This window comes from Dicentrarchus labrax, unplaced genomic scaffold (assembly GCF_905237075.1).
Source record: "Dicentrarchus labrax unplaced genomic scaffold, dlabrax2021, whole genome shotgun sequence".
Lineage (NCBI taxonomy): Eukaryota > Metazoa > Chordata > Actinopteri > Moronidae > Dicentrarchus > Dicentrarchus labrax.
Genome location: NW_026136703.1, coordinates 21,833,217 through 21,853,839, shown reverse-complemented (window position 1 = coordinate 21,853,839; position 20,623 = coordinate 21,833,217). Strand labels below are relative to the sequence as shown.

Genomic DNA, 20,623 nt, shown 5'->3' with positions numbered 1-20,623 from the left:
TACATCACTTGTGTGAAAAAGCTGCACACAAGCATGTACAGCACAATGTTACTGTGCTTATTTTTACTCACACACATGCACACACTTGTAGGAACCCATAGCAGCATGTGTGTGAATTTTCACAACCTCACAGAGCGGTACAAACCGATAGGGCTCACCGGCAAATGACACAAAAACACAGACAGGAAGGTAGTGCGGCCAGAGGAACATACAGTGCATACTATATACCCACACAAACATACATACTTGCTTGAACACACACGTACAAGCCTAATGAACACACACGGCAGCACCTACACACTAGTGCCTGCTTGATGAGGTCACATGGTGTACACAGAGCCTGGGGCTGTGAGGTCTTATTGAGTTACAGTCATTTTAACAAGGCGGACAAAATGGAGCCAACTCCAAAAGAGAGGCGTGTGCTTCTGCCTCATGTCCTCCTGCAGGCCGCGACTATCTGACCCTCCTTAACCTAATGACGTTTCCTCCTCAGTCTCCTCCACGACTCAGCTCCCTCGCTTCCTCACCACTCAGAGGCCTCATTTGCAAGCCAGCACAGGCACGGCTTTATTATTGATCCAGGTTTATAAGTCGGATGGGAAGTTGCCACATTCAAAATGCCAGTCAGGTGGGCATCATTTGGCATCAAGGTCCTCTTCCACACACTTCCTGCTAAGTGGTCTTTGTCTAGTTGAGCCCTGGACTGGATGTGGGAGTTTACCTGTGTGCCTGAGAGGCTCACCTTACAGGAAATGCAGCAAAACAATCACTGGTGGTTGACAAGTGCAGACTGTGTTCCTGGATGGTCCCCATTCATTCCGATAAACGGAGCTGACACACTGCAGATTTTTTTTTTCTTGCTGCTTTGTTTCCTTGTTGTGTGGTCCCCTGTGCATGAGTATTGTGTCTACTGGTTGATCCCATAGAAATTCTATCACACAGGAACAATAGTATTTAGAGGCTCTGGGAATGCCAATACAACAAAAACAAATAAATACATCCTAACAATTTAAAAAATTCATTATATTGAAGTGTTTACTAAGGTTCTCAGAGCAGAGTAGCAGCAAACAGAAACACGTGGTGCTGCACAGTTAGTTTTGTAATTGGGTGGATTTTTTTGTTTAGTATTGTAAAATATTGTGTTGCAACGTTTCACAGATTTCACAGTGCAGTAACAGAAAATATCTCACGGTATACAGTATTACACAATTATTATTATTATTATTATCAGTTACAGTGACCCTGTATATAGATTTTGGTTGAACAAATGTTTTATTATAATTTCACACAATATTTAATAACACTAATCAATAAGAATTCAAATAAGCAAATGTGCACAGTCTGATAATCGTAATTCCATACCACGGTATTCCATGGTATCGGGATACTGCTGCAACCCTGATAAAGTCTATAGCCTGCCATGCTGTTAGCCTGTGTTGCTATGGCTACAATGACACGACTAAAAAAAAAAAAGAAGTGCTTGACTGACAAAACGAGGATGAGGTTCAGCTCAGGAGTTCTCAACTCATGATTTAAATTATAGATTATAGTTCAGCCCTAATGCCATTTGAGGTCTGTGCAAACCGTTTTACAGTCGTCTTTGTTTTAATGGAAGAGGGGGTTGACTGTGCTGCCTAGAGCAGAGCACAGCACATATACAGTGTGACTGCCCCTGATGCCAGTTATCCATGTTACATCTAGATTGTCCAGACTAGACGAGGGCCACCCTTTTAAACAGATATACAATTACTGAGGCCCTGATAGATCCCAGTTCATCCTCACTGACTCTTTAATAAGCTGTTGCCAGGCAACAAATACAGTTCTTACCGGCGGAGAGAGTGTGCGTTAATATTGCTTCACAGTAAACTCTACTTCCGAAAAGTAATAACTAAATTTGTCAGGAACCAGGCCCCACACCTGTAGGCACTTAATATCTGGTGAGGGCTGGTGAAGCCAGACAGCAGCCACAACACCAACACAGTCTGGCAGCATCAGCACTTAAGGTCTTGGAGTGGGCAAAAGAGATGAAGAACAACAGTGAGTGGGTGCTCTCTGATGAATAGGAAGATAGAAAGTGAAAATATGTATATGTGTGTCTGGGTTTCCCTGCACGCGCCCTGTGCTGGAAGCTGCATGTTGGTGGTTTAGCTGTCAGTCAGTGTGTGTTTGTGTGTGTGACAGCCACAGCTCTGAGCCAACCCCATTGTATTCCCAGCAGCCTTTGGGACGGTAATGAGAGTTTTCTCACTGCTTCGCGACCCGGTGACTCAGAGGGGAGGATGGAGGCGGGTGGAGGAGGAGTAGGAGGAGGCTGCACTGCGGCACCATCAACCTCCAAGCTGCCCTTTTGCGTTGTCATCATGACGTCACTTCCTGCTGCTGTTGGCCGATGGCCCGGGGTTGGAAGTGTATTCTGTGTTCTTAGCAGCGGGAATGTTTTAACTGTTACTCAGGAGCTCTTAGTGACCTGGAGTGTTTCCTCTGTGTAAACTGGGTGGGGCCACCCCACCAGGAGATGCTGACACGCTGAAAGAATTTCAATTGTATTTTGTACATCAACACCCAGTAGCCTCAGGGTACATCATTGACAATGTGCATCAGACAGCGTGTACATAAGTTGGTGCTTTTTAATGTCACATGGTATTGAAAGCTGCTTTGAATGCCTTTCCACCCTCACTTGAGGTGTTTTCCTGTATAAACACCAAATGGGTGAAACCACAAAACTAAACCCCTACTCAACCCACAGCTCAACTTACTACTACTGGGAACTACTATAGTAAATCATCCTCCTTCCTATAGCTACTCTGGAGGGTGGTGGTGCTAGAAACATCGCTGCTGTCCATGTCGAAGCATGTTTCACGCTCGTAGCAAACGTTGTAAAGTGTGAGATGTTACACAAAGCAGACCACTGACGGAGAGGTTGCACATCCTGCTGGTGGTTCGTGTTGTCTTTGGGGTGCAGAGATGACTGTAAACCATCAGCCTGTAGTACCACTAAGGTTTTGGTTGTGGGTTGCAAGGTTATTTATATATGAAAAAAAAAGGTAAAGTATGCTGAATATTATTTTTTTTTTGCATTTTCTATCAACACAGAAGTAGAGCTTGTTGGCTGCAAAGTAATCTTTCTGCTTCAGTTGTTTCATTGTTGCCTTATTGACTTCTCCTTGATCTTTAAAAACTCAGCTATCCTTTCTGCCCAGAATGCTCTCTCCCCTACTGTAGTTTCATCCCAGTTCACACATTGAATACCTGAATATTGTATTACCTTTTTGTTCGTGTTATACATTTTTTTTGTCTTTTTAAGCAGGTTTTTATTGTGGTGTTGCAGAGAAATACCTCCAGATCCCCTCCCCCCACACTGCCCTTTCATTCTAGTTATCTCAACCCTATAGAGATTCCCCCCTAACCGTAGCTTACTAATACTAGCTGTGCAAGCTTTATTGTCATCTGCATGTCTGTGTGGCTCTCACAATCACACACTAACCAAACGCTTAGCTCATTCCCAATGAATCTCTCCAGTGCTGGTTAACACGGTAAATCATGCATTAACATGGTGCTCGGAGTGCCGTCTCCACCACGGCTGTGTAACAGGAGCAGAGTGGCACTCCTTTTCACAGCTTATAGGGAGGAGAGGAACTCTCAGAGAGCGGGGGAAGAAGGGAGGATTAAGACTAGGCCGGGTCTGGTTGTGGTTTCTTTTTGTGGTTGTGGCGGCCTAAACTTGACCCCTGAGTCTGGCTGACCGGTGAGTAGTCACAGGTTTGACTCAGAGGTCAAACTGCCGTCTGTGGGAATCTGTTTCTGTCTGCTGAACAACCATTGAATGACCACGTCTCGGTCTAGGAATCACAGGAGAAAGAATAAAATGGGATTTGAGATTATCCCCTCCGCATACTCGCACAGACGCACACCTGAAGGACTGCCATCTTTATCTCCTCAGTCCAGGCAGCTGGGTGTGCTGTTTTAGCCGTGGGACTGTTGTAGTCTTGCAGGGTTGTTGTTGTTTATTTAAATCACAGAAGAACCTGTGGGGGGGGTCACTTCCTGCTGTCGGGAGAGCTCTGGTGGGAACAGTAATAAGGTACTGGCTTCCGGTGTGGTAGTACTAACAGTTATCATCATAAAGACAATAACAACCACACTATCACCCAACAAAACATCCCTCGGTGTGGAATCACGTGGAGCTACCTGATCCATTGCCTCACTCACTCACTCATAACCCAGCTTCACCTCCACCAAAACAAAACCCCCCAAAAATCAATTCCCTTTCCTGTGGGCTCCAGACAATTTTTAGACTTCCTAGGTAACATTTTCATGCCTTGTTCCTCCCTCCGTCTCCTCCACCCCCTCTCACCCACCCTCCCTTTTTTTTTTTTTTTTTACCACATCCACTTCCAGGACAGGAAATTCTTCAAAGGATTCTTTGCAAAAGTAAGTTATTGCTTTGTGTGTCTGAGTGTGTCTCTTTATTATGAGCATTATTATTATTTCTTCCTCCTCTCACACAACACCTCACCCTTTGATCACATCTGAAGGCTGGAAGAAACACACACACACACACACACACACACACACACACACACACACACACATGCTCGTACACAGGGGCGGGGGGAATCTCCTGTCTGTAGAGAGACAAATACAATAATGCATGTGTCTTTGAGCAGGTGGGGTGGTTTAGGTTGGGGCGGGGCACTTTTTTTGTGTTTGTGTGTGTGTGTGTGAGGGTTTCTTCTTTTTTGTATTAACAGGCGTGCCTTCTCTTCCTTCAGCCTTTCTTCCGTGAACCAAGAATGGAACAATGATCAGTTTGTGCGAATGAATGTTGGCCTCTCGTGTACACACGGATATTTTATTGTTTGTTGTTATTCTGGGAAACCACCACTGTCGACTGCATCAGCGCACCAATTCTCATACCAACCTTCTTGTTTCTTTTATTGAAATTTGGGTACTACTGAATGACACCGCACTCAGAAAAACAACTCCCGACTTGTATCTTCTCATTTGTCTCTTACCTGGTGCTTTCTCTTTATTTACAGGTGTGCTTTGTGTGTGTGTTGACTGTTTCTTTCTTTTATGAATAGGTACCAGGGAATGGTACAAAGGGAAATCATTTTATTGGGGCATGGAGAGACTGGAAACGTTTTATTGTTTCTTACTCGTACCTGTTCCTGTTGTGTTTTGTTTGCAGGCTGGGAAGAAGCCAGTGCGGGCTGTGTTGTGGGTGTCGGCAGATGGTCTTCGTGTTGTAGACGACAAAACAAAGGTAATAAGTCCCTTCAGTCCTCCTTTACAGGCTCGGAAACACCTTGATCAAAAATAAAGAGCAGCCAGAGGAAGTGCATGTGACTCTAGTGAAGGCAGAAGCTGCTGAGCTCCAGCAGTTAATAATAATAATAGTAGTGAAGCTGCTATACGTCTGGTCTAGTGACCTGCAAAAGGCCCTCTTCAGAAATATGTATTCACTGCACCTGCAAGAGTAGAATTTAGTAATCAGTAAAGATTACATTGACATCTGCTGGAAAGCACTGGTACTACATCAAAACTTTTTTTTCTTTTTTTTAAAAGACAACTGGGTGCTGTGTGATTATCAGTGCTGGTGGTGGCTCATGCTTCCTGTGCGGCTGTTACTTACACATGTGCACTAATGCCTCATTTCCACCGATGGTAAAGCTCAGCCTGGCTCGACTTGTCACATTTGGAACCATTCTTTTTATATTTTTCATTGGCGAAAGTTGTTGATATTACCTCATACATGGAACTTTTTTTTTTGGCATCACCTCGTCGGAGTTCCACTAAAAAGTGGATTTAAAACACTTCAGACCACTGATTGGTCAGAGAGAGAACTGTCACTTGTGCAACACGAAACATTCTGCGTCCTCATGTGTTTGTGTCGCATTGAAGATTATGTCACGGCGGTTTCACACGGCCTTGTTGTGACGACCAGCTCAGAATCAGGCCTACACTGCCCCCCGCAGGGGGTGCTATCTGCAGTGGAAAACAAAACTGAAAAAAGTACCTTGTACCAAAAGCCAGTAGTAAGCTTTAACATTTCATGACCACTGTAGGTTATCAGATAGAAGAGAAAGAAATTACTTAATCATCACATCATATTCTTTCTTTTTCTTTCTTAATCTATTAGCTATTTATTTCTGTTCCTATTGTATTTTTCCTTCTTTGAGCTAGTAATAAGACATAAATAAGAAGTAGAAAATGTTTATTATTGTTATTTATTGTGTGGGTCAGGGTTATGGTTTGGTCAGAGATCAGGGTCTGGTGCAGACTAGTGCTTCTGGAGCTGGTAGTGGTTCAATCTTATTTGAGCACTCTTGAAGCCAATTCTTCACACTGAAGTACCGTTCACTATGCAATCATTCTGCTCACATTTTGAATTGACTCGATTTCGAGTCACTTATCTCTAATCATAGTTTTTAAATTCATTATAATCAGGGGGAAATGTGTTTTGCAGGACCTGATTCTGGACCAGACAATAGAGAAGGTGTCGTTCTGCGCTCCGGACCGTAACTTTGAGAGGGCATTCTCTTACATCTGCAGGGACGGCACCACTCGACGCTGGATCTGCCATTGTTTTATGGCCATTAAAGACTCAGTAAGAACTCTTTATAATACTACAGTGCCGTTTTCTTGATTGACACTAATCTTAAATGATATTGAGTACATGTTCGGAGGCTGCTCACACGTCCAATTAAAATCTTTTTATAATCTTAGTTGTCCTTCTTACTTTGTAGCGTCTCCAGAGGTTATGATCATATACAATCTTCAGTGTATTATCTGTCATTTGAGTTTTTATACCCTGTTTACAATAGGAAAATTGTGCAGTTCTGAACACCAGTACTATGCAGAGATATTCATGTAAATAAGACCGTTATATGAACCTCGTGCTTTGTCTCTTTCAGGGAGAGCGTCTCAGTCATGCTGTGGGTTGTGCATTCGCCGCCTGTCTGGAGAGAAAACAGAAACGGGAAAAGGAGTGTGGGGTCACGGCAACCTTTGACGCCAACAGAACCACTTTCACCCGTGAGGGCTCATTTCGTGTTACTACGGCAACAGAGGCGGCAGAACGGGAGGAGGTCATGAGGCAGCTACAGGATGCAAAAAAAGGTCTGTAAATGTTGTCCCATCTAAATCTGTTATTCCCTGACCACTATTCCCTCTTTTATTTATACTCACATCAGCTAATAGTCAATGCTTCATTTGTTCATTGTTTCATTGCTCTTCTCGACCAGCAGAGACAGATGTGAGCATGGCTGGGAACTCAACCACCGGCGTGACAAACTCCTTAGCACACCAGTCGGGAGGCTCACCATCCCCCTCGTCCTCCCCGCCTCTCTCTGTGTCCACCCTGGGACCCCAGGTGATACCACGCAGACACGCACCGGCCGACGTTATCGCCAGGCAGGGCTCCTTCAGAGGCTTCCCGGCCCTCAGTCAGAAAACATCTCCATTCAAACGACAGCTGTCACTGCGCATGAATGAGCTTCCCTCCACCATGCAGCGCAAGTCCGACTTCCCCATGAAGAACACAGGTGAGTTCGGGATCCTGACCAACTGTCTGTGTCCTCAGCTCCTTTGTCTTTCTGCATGACCTGCTGAAGACCTTCAAGCACAACTGTCTGTATTTGCAAGAATCCACCCTAAAGAAAATCACAAGGTTACTTCTTATTGAGTTTTTGTGATTACTAATTATTCATTATTGTTGTTGAACAAGAATTACATTCAACAAAAAATACATAAAGATGAGTCTTCTACTTTTCTTCTGATAACTTTTCTGTGTCCTCATTGAAATGAATGGAGAAGAGGAAATGCTTTGAAACTTTGTGCCTAAATAGAGGAACTCAAACTTGCTGAAAAACCCGAGAAACTTTCTTTAAGTTATTGACTTTTATTTCTGCTATTTTATTTATGTTATATTAATGTGCTTGTCTGTTGTCTGAGAAAGAGGACAAGAGATGTCTTATATTGTACTTTGCAATATATGTTCGTAAAGGAAAATATCTAAATGTGTTTCCCCTCCAGTCCCTGAGGTGGAAGGAGAAGGCGACAGCATCAGTTCGCTGTGCACTCAGATCACGTCAGCTTTCAGCGGACCCCCAGAGGACCCCTTCTCCTCAGCACCAATGCCCAAACCAGCTTCATCTCCACAGTCTCCTGTAGCACCAGGTAACACCGACAAAACCTCTTCTAAAACCCCTAATGTAATGCGTATAATGTGAAGTTTTAAATAGATCAGTCATATTTTAGATGCTCTGTTATTAACTGTCAGGAGGTTTCAATAAATGAGTTCACAGGGCTAGAAATAGCTAATTATGTAGCATTAATTGAAAACTGACAATCATACTACTGACCCAAACAATTAAAGCAACAGTTTAGCTTTTAGATAGAGCTTCTAAAAATAAAACGTTAGAGACCTTAACTTAGACTGACTGTAATGCAGAGCACGACTTCCTCATTCTGTAGGGAATGAGGAAGCACACACTAATAGATTGGTTGTTCAAAAGACCGCCAAAAGTTATGTGGCCAACTTCTCTGGCCAACCGTCTTTACCCACATTCTGGCTGAATTTCTTTGCCATTCAGCTCTGCAGGAAATGAATAGTTCTTCTAGTGATGATTGTGTTGCTTGCCATTTTAATTTTCACTTGTGTGCCTGCTAATATTTCCTCATAATTACGTTTGTAACATTTACATTATGTGTGATTAACACTTGTTGAGACTGCTAATTAACTGCACGGTAATATTGTGCATGTCTAACAAAAATATCAGTTCACATCACACACACACACACACACACACACACACACACACACAACCTTGCTTGTACTAGCTCCTGTCTCTTATCTGCTGTAGTGAACGGCACTGCTGCCTTCTCTGTTCCTGTTGCTGCTACCCCTAACCCCCCAGTTCTGCCCCCCGCTCTGCCTGCTCGAGACACTAACCCCTGGGCTAAGACCCCAGCAGGGGCACCAGCCTCAGCACAGCCAGGTAAGTAGAACTTCAGAGAGGCTAAATTGACAAGTTTGCATGTCACAGGGTGCACTGAGAGTGTAATGTTACAGTTTACCTTTGAATTATAGTAAAAGTTGAAGGTCCTATTATGCTTGCATCATGCTGGCTGTAGACTGATATTTAAAGAACAGAGTGGCATTGATTTTCTCATTTAACTCTCCACCAGAAAACTAATAAGCATTGCTATTCCTTTCAACCAACAGTAGCTATAGACTGGGATGATGAGCTGTTACTTCAGTATTTCTCTCTGTCTCACTGATATACTGTGTCTGCTGTTTCTGTGTACCAACAGGAAGTAACTGGTCATCTCCAACTCCGGTGATAGTGGTCCCCCCGACATCCTCCCCAGTCATGCCCTCCCACAAACGCACACCATCAGAAGCAGACCGGTGGTTAGAAGAAGTCACCAAGTCTGTCCGAGCCCCGCAGCCCAATCCAATCATGGCAGCAGCCACGCCTCCCACCCAGCCGTTCGCTGCCCCCGTGCCGATGCCCGTGGCGTCTGTTCCCTCTGTTCCCCCGGTGGCCTTCATGTCCTCTCTGCCCTCAGCCGTGCCCATGTTGCCCCCTCGCCAGCCCGCCTTCCACGCTCAGGCTCCATCCTCCTACCCGATGCCGAATGGTCTGCCGTTCCCTCAGCCCAGCGTGCCCGTGGTCGGCATCACTCCTTCACAGATGGTGGCTAATGTGTTCGGCTCAGCCACGCAACCCCAGCCATTCCCGGTCCCGGCCTCCACAACACCCCAGCATGATGCCCAGGCTGTCTGCAACGTCAGCCCATTCATCAAACCCCCACAGTCCACCGCAGTGAACCCGGCCCCCCTCCAGCCATCCAATGGTAGTGTGACCTTTAATGGGGCAGACAGCTGGGCTGCTCCATCCCAACTCGCTCCATCCTCCCCAGCCACCCTGCCGCCCCCGCAGCCGCAGGAAGATGCCTTTGAGGCCCAGTGGGCGGCCCTGGAGGGCCGCTCACGTCAACGCACCACACCTTCCCCGACAAATCCCTTCTCCACTGAGCTGCACAAGACCTTTGAGATCCAGCTCTGAAAACGGTTCGAGATACGGAGGACTGGACAATAAGGAGGCCGTTTTAGTTGAGGAAGCAGATGGGTGATTAACTAAAGAAGAGAATGGGCTGTCCTCTTGTCTCTCTTCATCTCGGTTTCAGTGGACATGCTCAGCAGGGCCGAAAAGAGGGGAGGCAGTGGAGAGCAACAGGTGAATCAGCAGGGAGCAGAACTCTGCACAGCAGTGAGGGGAGAAAAAAAACAAAACAGGTTGCTGTTAACAAGGGTGCAGCTCCCCAGGCATTTCATTAGCATCGTACGTATTGTTTTGTTTGTGCTGTGGAGAGCAAAGTCGTCATTACCCTGTGGAATATCTGTGCCGAGCCACACCCAGCCCCCTGTCAGCCCCCCAGGTATGGTGGCTCCCGTCCCCTGCCTGCCTTTGCTCAGTCCAGCTCCCAGTGCCCCCTGTTGACAGGACGAGACCTCCCTCACCTGGCAGAGGAACTGCAGCACTGAGAGAACTCAGCTTCCAGAGGAGAAGTTCTGATTAATAACTTCCCAATCAGAAGAATAGAGTGAGACAATGCCAAAATCTTTATTTTTATGCATTAAGTATATTTTAAATAGCTTTGGAATCTAACAGAAGAGTTGTAAGTAATCGTGCCAAAGGCACAGGCTAGCTACAATGAGACAAGTTCATGTTCGTGTATACAAGAAATGACCGTATATATTATACATAAATATATATATATATATCTATAAAGAATCTATACTGTACACACAGCTCACAGCAGTGCTAATTTTTAATGTGATGTAAAGAGATTTTGTGAAGGGACAGCTGCTTTACTTTTGTGTTGTTGTTTTTTTTTTGTTTGTTTTATTTTTGAAGAAAAATCTCTTTATTTCCGTCTGTTGCATCCTGTGATTGGATGTGAAGCATCTCACTGTAAATAGGGTGTCATTGCAGCAACAATCAATGTGGACCTAGCAATGGTGGTGGTGCCCAACTGGTTGCCTCTCTTACCTGTGCTCAGTTTTTAATAGTTTAGTACACATCAGTACTTAACATTTTACTTCTTCTGTCTTCATTGTCATTCTTTTTTGTTTGTGTGGTAACGATCTTGTTATTATTTTTTTTTTTATTATTTAACTCGGTAGGTTGTGTCATCTCCTGTTTCTCCACCTCTTATATTATTTTTTTAAGTGGTTGATTTCTAAATTTTTATTTTGCACAAGCACTAAAAGTAGATGATTTGACCTCACAGGTGACCTTGATCAACATGGGTTAGTCAGTTGTGGTGCTGCAGTAGCTGAGAGGCTGCATGCTGACCTGCCCTGACCTCCGTTAGCCTGCTGTGGTTCTGACGCTCAGCAGAAAACTACAGGGAGATAAAATGGTTTCATCTCTCACTGTCTGATTTCTCTCTGTTGTGTTTTTATTTTTTTAAATCAAACCTGTGAATATGATCTATTATCTGATCTATTTTTCCATTTTGTAATTATTTCATTACTTTATTCCACTTCTTCGGAGAAATATTGAAGCTAAAAGATTGAATAAATTGATGGTGGTAGAGGAAAAAAAAAAGTGGTCTGTGTTCTTGAGTGAATACTTGAATGTATATAATGAATATTGAAAGCTGTTAACATTGATAATGAAACAGATACATGTCAGTGCTCGACTATTTTCATATGTTTATCAAACAGAAAATGCCATTCACTAGTTACAGCTTCTCAAATGTTTTAGATCATCGTTAACTGGATATTATTTGGGTTTTGGTCAGACAAAACGAGCATTTGAAGATATCATTGGTGACTTTTATGGACATTTTTTCATTATTCTATTTCATTTCATATACTGGACATTAAGAAAATAAATAATCTGTAATAGAAACAGATGCAGTCCCAGTATCAGTATGCACAATATACTTTAAAAGTACTGAATGGATATCAGTGAAAATAAATAACAAGGGTCCAGGAAACATTAAGGCTGATCTTTTGCACTTAAACACACAATAAGTGAAATATGCATGTAGGATGCAATTATTTTAGACAAATGAGATTATAAAAACAATATTTATTGGCGTTTACCTGCAGTTAGTCCGTCCGTCCACCAGGTGGCGCTGACTGGAGAGCTGCGTCCCGGTGCAGCAGCGTCGTTATAAATACAGCCCGGAAGACATGGATCAGTTTTGGTAAAGAAAACCAAGTGTACATGTGTGTGTGAGAAACTGGCGCTGTGTTGGCTGAAGACGTAAAGGTAAGCCTCAGACTTTCCACATGCTGGTGCACGCAGGTCGCTGCCACCCCGCTGTCAGGCAGTGAGTTTGTCCGATTACAGCTCAAGGACGCCGGGGAGCTCCAGCAGGCTGCAGCGGTAACGAGCTAACGAGCTAACCGGCTAGCCCTAACAGAGGTTTAACTTCGAGAAAAGACAAAAAAAAAAACAAAACGCAGATTTGTCAGTCTGGCTTTTTGCAAACAATGTGCATTGAAGGCGGGAAATAGTTTTATAGTTTGACGCGTTTGTGCCAGCAGAAGTTGTGCTGCTAGCTGTAGCTCGGTGCTGACGCTTTTTAATAAACAACTCCAGTGTAAACGTTGACCCAGTTTGACCTATGACCCGTCTGTGACCTAATTAGGCTCTTACTTTACCTAACAGCAGTTTATCTCGTGCTCTTTTAACACGGAGCCTCCCCACAGTATGTGTGTGTTTTTAGGTTTAGGGCCGCAGGTGTGGAGAGGAACGATCACCTGACTCAGTGTGAGAGCAGAAACTGAACAGGTGAGTCAGTCTGCACAGCACTGACTCCTCCACCTGGCAATATCTGCTCCACCCTTTGCTCTTTCCCATGCAGTTAATCATCCGCAGCTCCTAAAGATAGCCCAGCCAGTAGGGCGATAACTTGTAGATGATGGATTGATAAGATGTTCATATCTCCCCCCCTCCCTCCACAGAGAGAGTGCAGTGCTTGTCCAGATCACAGAAACAAAGTCAGGTTTACATGGGAGCACACTGACACAGGAAAGGTAAAGAAAAACATCCCACATCTTTTTATAAACACTTTATAGGACATTGACACTGAGCTTGCCTTCTGTTGTTATTTGACTTCAGGTTTTTTTTTTCTTTCAGCCAGCCGGAGATCACTACAAGTCAGCATGTCTCACCGAGGGCCTTTAACTGCTGTCATAACAACAGTATTAGGGGCAACCTTAGGAGGGCTGCTCATATGGCAGGTTTACAGAACTAAAAGGAAGAGGCTGCCTTCCATTCAGAAGGTAGTCGCTCCCGTGGAAGCTCCACGCGCTGTGGAAGAGGAGTTTGCAGACGTGGCGGCGTACGAGTACGCCCAACCGCCACATCTTCCGGACAAAGAGTTTAAGGCTGTGGAGTGTCAGACCACTCAGCTGCCCCCTCCCGTGCAGATACCGTCTTATGAGCAGCTGCTGGGGGTGAAACCGGTAACGGTGAGCTCTGAAGAGGAATGGCAGCAGCTGTGGCCACTGATGCAAAAGGAGTTGTCAGTCTGCCCTGTGCTGGGGCTTGACTGTGAATGGGTAAAGACCGACGCCGTAAGAAATACCTTTTGCATGTTTTTGTACGTGAAGAGGAAAACTCCACCCTGAGGGATTCTGTATTGTTCCCTGAATGTGGATTTTGGACTTTCTTATCTCACCGATATTCTCAGTTAATGAAGAAAGGAGAAGATGTCAGAGTCAGCATAAAGTCTGGAAGCTAGTAGGCTATTGTAGTCATACAGGGGGGGAAATTAGACAATTATAACTCCTAAAATGCATTAAACATCCAATTTGATAAAGTATACTAGTGTAAGAGTGTATCAGAAGGGTGGAGTTTTCCTTTAAACATCCTCTTCCACATTTTAAATTGCTGGTGTGGGTTTTTTTTTAATTCTGACCCGGCTGCTGTTTTCCGGTTGCAGGTGTCGGTGAAAGGCCGAGCCTCCTCCGTCTCCCTGCTACAGATGGCCACATACTCGGGTCTGTGTGTTCTGGTGAGGCTGCTGGCGTTTCGCGGCGGCCCACAGCCGTTCCCTCTCAGCCTAATGGAAGTCCTCCGAGACCCCCACATTTTGAAAGTTGGCGTCGGTTGCTATGAAGATGGCAAGCGTCTGACACGTGACTACGGTCTGTCGCTGTCGTGTACAGTCGACCTGCGCTACCTTGCCTTAAGACAAAGGTACAGTTTGTTGCTGTTTGATGGCAGTGCTCTTGTTTGTTTATGTGAGTCACATTGTGATCTGTATGTAAATCTCTTCAATTGTCTTTTTTCAGGCTATCTACAGTGAATAATGGTCTGAGTCTGAAGTCTCTGGCAGCAGATCTGTTGAATGTATCTCTAGATAAATCCCTGGAGCTGCGCTGCAGCGACTGGGAGGCAGATCAACTGACGCTGGAGCAGGTAGTGATTTCATTGTATTGCAACACTTCATGTTTTTCATACGTCTCATTTCTCAGATGGTTGTGAAAGTGGGAGTGAGACATTTTGCATGTTCCTGGTTCTAGAAATCAAATGAACTTTCTCCATAGACAACTGTTGGTGGCTGACAGCTGAAGGACTTCCACAGCTCGGATGGCCCTGAAACTCTTTGTTGAATTCATTCAGTACAAAAGATGAAGAACTGCATTACAGAATATTTTGTCCTTTCATAAGAAGTCAAAGATTACTAGCTTGTTGTACAACTACAGAGCTCAGGGTGGACGCTAAAACCTTTTTAAATGATTTAACTTTTAGGTTTTGGATTAAATTTGAATTAATTCAGCAAATATGATTTGTTTTAATTGCAACAACAAAACATTTAATGTCACTACTACACCTCAACAATGGTGGCAGGGGCTTATGGGTATTGTAGTATTTAGAGTTGAAATGATATAAGATTTCAAGGATTGTCATATTATGAGACTCCTGTTTAACCAATGTTATCGTTCCCTTTAGATGACTTACGCTGCCAGAGATGCCCAAGTTTCCATCGCACTCTTCCTCCATCTCCTCGGCCTCCACTCTGAAGCCGGTCCCGCCTCTTCCAGCGGGAGCTCTTACTCTGAGTTGGCCGCCCGCTGCCAGGGCCTGGTGGACGTGCCCTTCAGGGGCCGAGGAGACGGAGATGACAGGGCCGCTGACGGAGAGAGGAGGCGGAGGACGCGGAAACCGCCCACTTATGAGAGCCCGGAGTCTGGAGATCAGCAAGTCCCAGACCCTCGAAAGAATAACAAGAGGAAACCGCTGGGTGTGGGCTATTCTGCCAGGTGATTATGGACTACACAAGAAACCGTTGCTGCCACGACAGCTTAAAATGATCTGCTTATATATTTATTCTCTCCGTTACAGGAAGTCTCCTCTCTATGATAACTGCTTCCTCCATGCTCCAGATAACCAGCCTCTGTGTACCTGCGACAAGAAGAAAGCCAAATGGTACCTAGATAAAGGAATAGGAGGTACACTGGATAACTCCAACATGTGAACATTAAAACACAATGACTTGCTACTTTAAGCTACAACATGCAACTTTTTGCCTTGTTGCAATATCTCCCTCATTCAGTGGGAAAAAGCACACTGTGAACAGCATATTTAATGTAATAACACGCACGTTAAAATGTTCGAATGGTCTTGTCTGCTGCAGCAGCACTTTGTCTTCCTGCAGCGTTGTAATCCTTCACTTCTGCTCTGTGGCTGCTTATAGTTGTTTTGCCCACAGCGGCTGAGTCACAAAGGGTCTCAGAAACACTTGACATGCCTGCCTCAGACAAACAGAGCTGTTAGGCATGTACACACACAGGATAACGAAGTTAAGAAGTTGCATGTGGTCGCTTCGAGCCTAATGTTGATTCATCGGGATGTTATCTGCAAAGTCCTAACAGCTTGTCTACTGCAGCACATCAGCACATGTATTACTCTGTTTCTACACTGGATGTGTTCAGCTTTACCACTGCTGCACTGTAATCACTGTCAGTCAGTGCAGTTATCCAGTTAATTGGAATTAAATAGCACTGACCTACACTTGTGGTTGATGTTACATCAAGAGAAAGCTAAGACACCTTAATCTTAAATAAAATGCACTTGTTAATCTGTGTTGCTCCACTTTGGCTAACTAGTAATATTTATTAATATATCATTGACATTATCTCTGTTTCTGACCCAGTGCTGCAGAGTGAAGATCCTTTCGTCGTGAGGTTGCTGTTTGAGCCGTCAGGACGTCCCGACTCCCAACAGGACTATTATCTCACTGCTAAGGAGAATCTCTGTGTGGTCTGCGGTAAAGCAGATTCCTACATCAGGTTTGACATCTCCTTACTTTTTTGATTAATCTGAAATTAAGGGTGTTCTCTCCTCAAAGCTGGAAACTGTGTACGTTTCTATATTAGACTAGGGATAAAATCTCCAATTATTTCCAATGTTTATTCAACTATTATAGGTTTTTTTTATTTTTTGTCCAAATGCAGAGAGATAAAATAGAGAAAAGCTGCAAATCCTCACATTTCACCAACTTTGAACCAGTGCTTTTATGTTTTGCTTGATAAATGACTTAAAGGATTGATTTAATAAATGACCGCACTATTAAAAACACATTCAATTTGATGCCGTAAGTCATGTTTTTAAAGGTGAATATTTGAATCCCAGACAGATCGGATTAATATCTTCCTTTGGTCCTGCAGGAAAAACATTGTGCCACATGAGTACAGACGGCATTTTCCCACCGAGATGAAGGATCACAACTCCCACGACATCCTGCTGCTCTGCACCAGCTGCCACGCCGCCTCCAACGTGCACGACGGCTTCCTGAAGCAGCAGCTGGCCGAAGAGTTCGCCGCCCCTCAGGGCTGCGAGGACGGGGTTCGCCTGCTGGAGGACTCGGACCGACGGCGGGTGCGATCGGCGGCTCGGGCTCTGCTCACCGCCGGGGACGGACTGCCGGAGCAGCGCCGGGAGGAGCTGCAGGCTTTGATCAAGAGCTTCCTCGACGTGAACGAGGAGAAGGAGCTGACGGACGAGGCGCTGCAGCAGGCTGCCGGGTTGGAGACGAGGTGAGTTTGAAGTGAAGAGTTGGTATCAGTGCAGATATTTGGTCCCACATGAGTTCAAACCAAACTATCTAAACACTTTAGAAACACTAGAAAAAGTTTATTTGAAAGTCTCATTTATCTAACTCAATGACTTGTCCTCCTGTTGTTGAGGTTACATACTTTTATTGTGAAGTATTGAACCTTTTCACCCCTGCGGAATAAATTCTAACTAATGTGATCCAAAACAAAGATGGGTGTGGAACAAAAAATGTCCATGAGCACTGTTGCTGAACAAAGAACAGTGAAATAGTTTATAGTGGGAATAAGGAGAGACTTAGCAGCAGGAGGAATATTGGCAATCAGGAAAAATAAACCTCAAGTGACGCCACATAAAAGTATGTGATGGATGTTTTGTTAACGTTGGCTTGAGCAGCATTTTCTGCTCCGTGTGTCATGACGCTCATAAAACGGTAAAAGCCAAGCACTTAAATGAGAGTTTATGCATTAATTAATATTTATTAATATATGTAGCAACCACGTGTGTAAAACAGGCTTAACATCAGATAAACAATAAAACTGGTAATAAATTCCATCAATAAAAGTTCCTTGGTTTACTTTTACTTGTCACTGACTGTTATTAATGTTTACCAGACTGAAGTTGGTGTTTTACTGTTCCATTCAGCTGGTCAGAGCAGTGTCTCTCTCATAAACTCAAATATCTTTTAAATGTCGCTTTAATGTTAATGCAAGTTAATGTTGGCTGCAACTGGTGAAGCCTGATCGATACTTTAGAAATACCAACAACATTTTGAAAATGAAGCTCATATTAGTCAGTATTTGTTTGAAATGAACGACATTCAACATGTAGGACGATAATTCTTTAAAAGTTAACAGGATTATGAACGTACTGATTGGGACATTTTACAGTTAGAAAACAAACATTTTGGGGACAAACTAAAGGGGATAATGTTTGTAAACCACCTCAAATGTACCTTTTAACATTTCTGTGCTGCACATTGTTTGATATACTTACCCACAATACATCTACAATTAGTTAATGCCAGGTAACAATACTGGTTCAGACAGTTCATAGGTCAAACTCTAGTTCTGCTGGTTTTTTAAAACTTTTTTTGTTGCTGGATATAATTTGAATCTAAAAAATATTAACGAGGATATTGATAGTTTAATTTCTAGTATTAATTTAATTGGTGACAACATAAAAACCGAGAGGTTTGCTCTTTATTTGAGTAAATGTCGAGGCCATACAGACACGGCTGTTCCTCCAAACAGATTTGTGACGTGATCCTCTCTCTCCTCTGTCCAAATATCCGCCATTTCAGCCAGCTGACCGTTTTAAACTGGCTTTGCTCCAAGCTGATTGGCTGTTGAAACAGGTGACATGCCTTGTGTTTTAAAACCAGCCCTTGGAGATCTGATTAGCTTAGTTGCAGGCAGCGTGATCAGCCGGCCTGGGCCAGTTCACACAGTTCCAAACAGTTTTGTCTCGTTGTGAATCTTTGCTTTGAACTGGGCTTTATTCATCAGCTGTGTTGCCGTCTTTATAGAGGCGGTGCGTGCATCGTACTGAATCTGCACTCTTTCTGACTGCTCCTCTCTCCTCCCCTGAAGGATTTTCAACGAGGCGTACGTGCCTCACGGCCTCAAGGTGGTGCGAGCTCACGCCGAGCAGGGCCTGCGGGGCCTGATGGACCTGGAGCGTCACTGGAGGCAGCACTTCCTCACCACCATGCAGCCTCGCCACCTTCCCCCCCTCTGGTCCGTCGACCACAACCACAGCAAGTTCCTCCGAAAATACGGAGCCGACCTGCCGATCAAACTCAACTGACTTTGAGTCTCCGCGAGGACCACAAGCAGCTACAGACCAGGACAGGAACCTGAATGTTCTCATCCGCCGGTCAGAGTGCCGGTTGGGTTTGAAACTTCCATTCTGTCAACTTTACAAGCCAAATAGCTTTGTTTTTTTTTTTTTGAACGGATGAATGAACTGATCTACCAGCCGGGACCGAAACGTTACCACTCTGGCGTTAACGAGGCCGTGACGAGTGTGTGAGCGAACACACTCGATCTGCGGTGGATGACGTTGCACCCGAGTGCCAGTGAGATGCTGCTGGGTTTCCACCTGGATCCTGAATGGACTAAAGGAATTTGAGCAGAGACTCCGCTCGTGGAGAAGATGTCTCCACAACGCCACTGTGGATGTCACATGAATTGCATATGGCCACTTTTTTATCATCAAATATGTATAATTATTTATGAAAAAAGTTAAACTAATGAACTTTAAGAACTGATTTTTAGTAAAAGCTACAGCCTGCTCTTAATTTACCCCTAAATTTACCCCCCCGTCCCCCCTTGCAGGTTAGCAGCTTTTACCGCCATCAGTCTGAGAATAAGTGACTTGCTTTGCAGAGAGAGGATCATTTTAATGACCTTTAAATGATGTGGCGCCCCCACCCTGCTTTTGTTTTCAGTCTATTGTCTGTTTTAAGTCAATAGATGAAGGACGATTTTCCTGGAAGCATCTTGAAATCAAATTACCCTGTTCCCTTTTTGAGAAGATTAGTTTGGTCTCAAGGTGCCTTTGGGCGTGAATGTGTTACATTTCAAGGGTTTTTTTTCTTTTTGCTGCAGGGGGAGACGAACACTAACCACCGTAAAGTTGGCCGGTTCAGTCGATCATTTCACATCCCTGACGTTTATGTCCTGCTGCTGCTTCCTCCGGACGGGTGGGACAACCTCCATGGCTCATGTTTTAATGTGCCTCTTAATCCCCCAAACCCCGCCCCGGAGTCCCAGCGTCAGGCCATGACCTCGTTACAGTTTACAGATGTTTCACTACGACGTCGTTTTTACAGAATCCAAACTCCACAGTGAAGAGAAGTTGCCAACTTTAATGTGATTTTGACAATAACCTTAAAGCTAAAAAAAAAAAAAAAAAAACCCTTTTGCAAGGCATATTTATCTTTGAGTGTGATGAATTAATTTACAATACAGCTGCTTTGTCTTTATTCGTATTATGTATGTAAGCCCTGGAAGCTGTTTAGTTTTTTTTCCCTAAATTGTGAATGGAAAAATAAAAATCATGTTTGTATTAAATCTTCTGTGACTTGTTTTTGTTGGTTGAACTCATTCACATACAGACACGAACACATTCACTGTTTGTTTTTTTTTATTTCTTACAAAATCACAGTTTAATAAATAGTCTGTAAAAATGAGTACAAAAGCGGTTTTCTTAACATTTCATATATGAATCACTCGTGACTTTCAGGTCAAAGGAGTCTTCAGTTGGATTTTTTTTGTCAGGAATGACTTTTTTTTTTTTACAATCTAGTTTTGCTGAATTAAGGCCTCTTGATTTTGGCATCAGAACAATCTGTCAGTCAAATGTTTTGTATCTGAAGTTGAATTAGTGTAGAGTTATGAGCTCCCCTGGTTTCACAGTTCAGTCAGAAAAAACAAAAGAGGAATAAATAAAACACCTTTTACAAATAAATACCAAAATGGCTCAACATGCAGATGTAATAATCCCTTTGTCCTAAAATGCTGACA

At 43.9% G+C, this 20,623-nt stretch overlaps 2 protein-coding genes across 13 annotated transcripts in view; both read left to right on the top strand.

Moving 5' to 3' along the window:
- Positions 1–11,624, top strand: part of numb (NUMB endocytic adaptor protein) — a 39,685-nt gene extending 28,061 nt beyond the window's left edge. For 5 of the 10 annotated variants that reach the window (XM_051396196.1, XM_051396198.1, XM_051396197.1 and 2 more), the window contains 8 exons: positions 4,399–4,431; positions 5,192–5,266; positions 6,470–6,610; positions 6,918–7,122; positions 7,248–7,547; positions 8,038–8,181; positions 8,868–9,002; positions 9,319–11,624. In XM_051396196.1, coding sequence (XP_051252156.1) covers positions 4,399–4,431; positions 5,192–5,266; positions 6,470–6,610; positions 6,918–7,122; positions 7,248–7,547; positions 8,038–8,181; positions 8,868–9,002; positions 9,319–10,076 — 1,791 coding nt within the window. In that variant the 3' untranslated portion in view covers positions 10,077–11,624. The remainder of the gene's footprint in view (positions 1–4,398; positions 4,432–5,191; positions 5,267–6,469; positions 6,611–6,917; positions 7,123–7,247; positions 7,548–8,037; positions 8,182–8,867; positions 9,003–9,318) is intronic. The other 5 variants (XM_051396195.1, XM_051396202.1, XM_051396201.1 and 2 more) reach the window with 5 other exon arrangements.
- A 559-nt stretch (positions 11,625–12,183) lies between these two features.
- exd2 (exonuclease 3'-5' domain containing 2) lies at positions 12,184–20,170 on the top strand. 3 transcript variants are annotated; one of them, XM_051396205.1, is made up of 9 exons: positions 12,184–13,066; positions 13,174–13,609; positions 13,978–14,234; positions 14,330–14,456; positions 14,991–15,301; positions 15,384–15,490; positions 16,195–16,330; positions 16,709–17,077; positions 18,686–20,170. In XM_051396205.1, exons 2-9 carry the CDS (start codon positions 13,196–13,198, stop codon positions 18,900–18,902), a joined length of 1,938 nt encoding a protein of 645 aa, XP_051252165.1. In that variant the 5' UTR covers positions 12,184–13,066; positions 13,174–13,195; the 3' UTR covers positions 18,903–20,170. The 3 variants fall into 3 exon arrangements, with proteins under 3 accessions (XP_051252165.1, XP_051252166.1, XP_051252164.1); XM_051396206.1 differs by having other exon boundaries at positions 13,170–13,594; XM_051396204.1 differs by having other exon boundaries at positions 13,170–13,609.
- The last annotated feature ends 453 nt before the right edge of the window (positions 20,171–20,623 follow it).

What these genes read in the sequence shown, in the direction of transcription:
- exd2 (XM_051396205.1), top strand. Translation starts at nt 13,196, where the DNA reads ATGTCTCACCGAGGGCCTTTAACTGCTGTCATAACAACAGTATTAGGG. An exon ending in GGTGTGGGCTATTCTGCCAG is followed by an intron (nt 15,302 to 15,383) that starts GTGATTATGGAC and finishes TCTCCGTTACAG; the next exon opens with GAAGTCTCCTCTCTATGATA. An exon ending in CCTAGATAAAGGAATAGGAG is followed by an intron (nt 15,491 to 16,194) that starts GTACACTGGATA and finishes TTTCTGACCCAG; the next exon opens with TGCTGCAGAGTGAAGATCCT.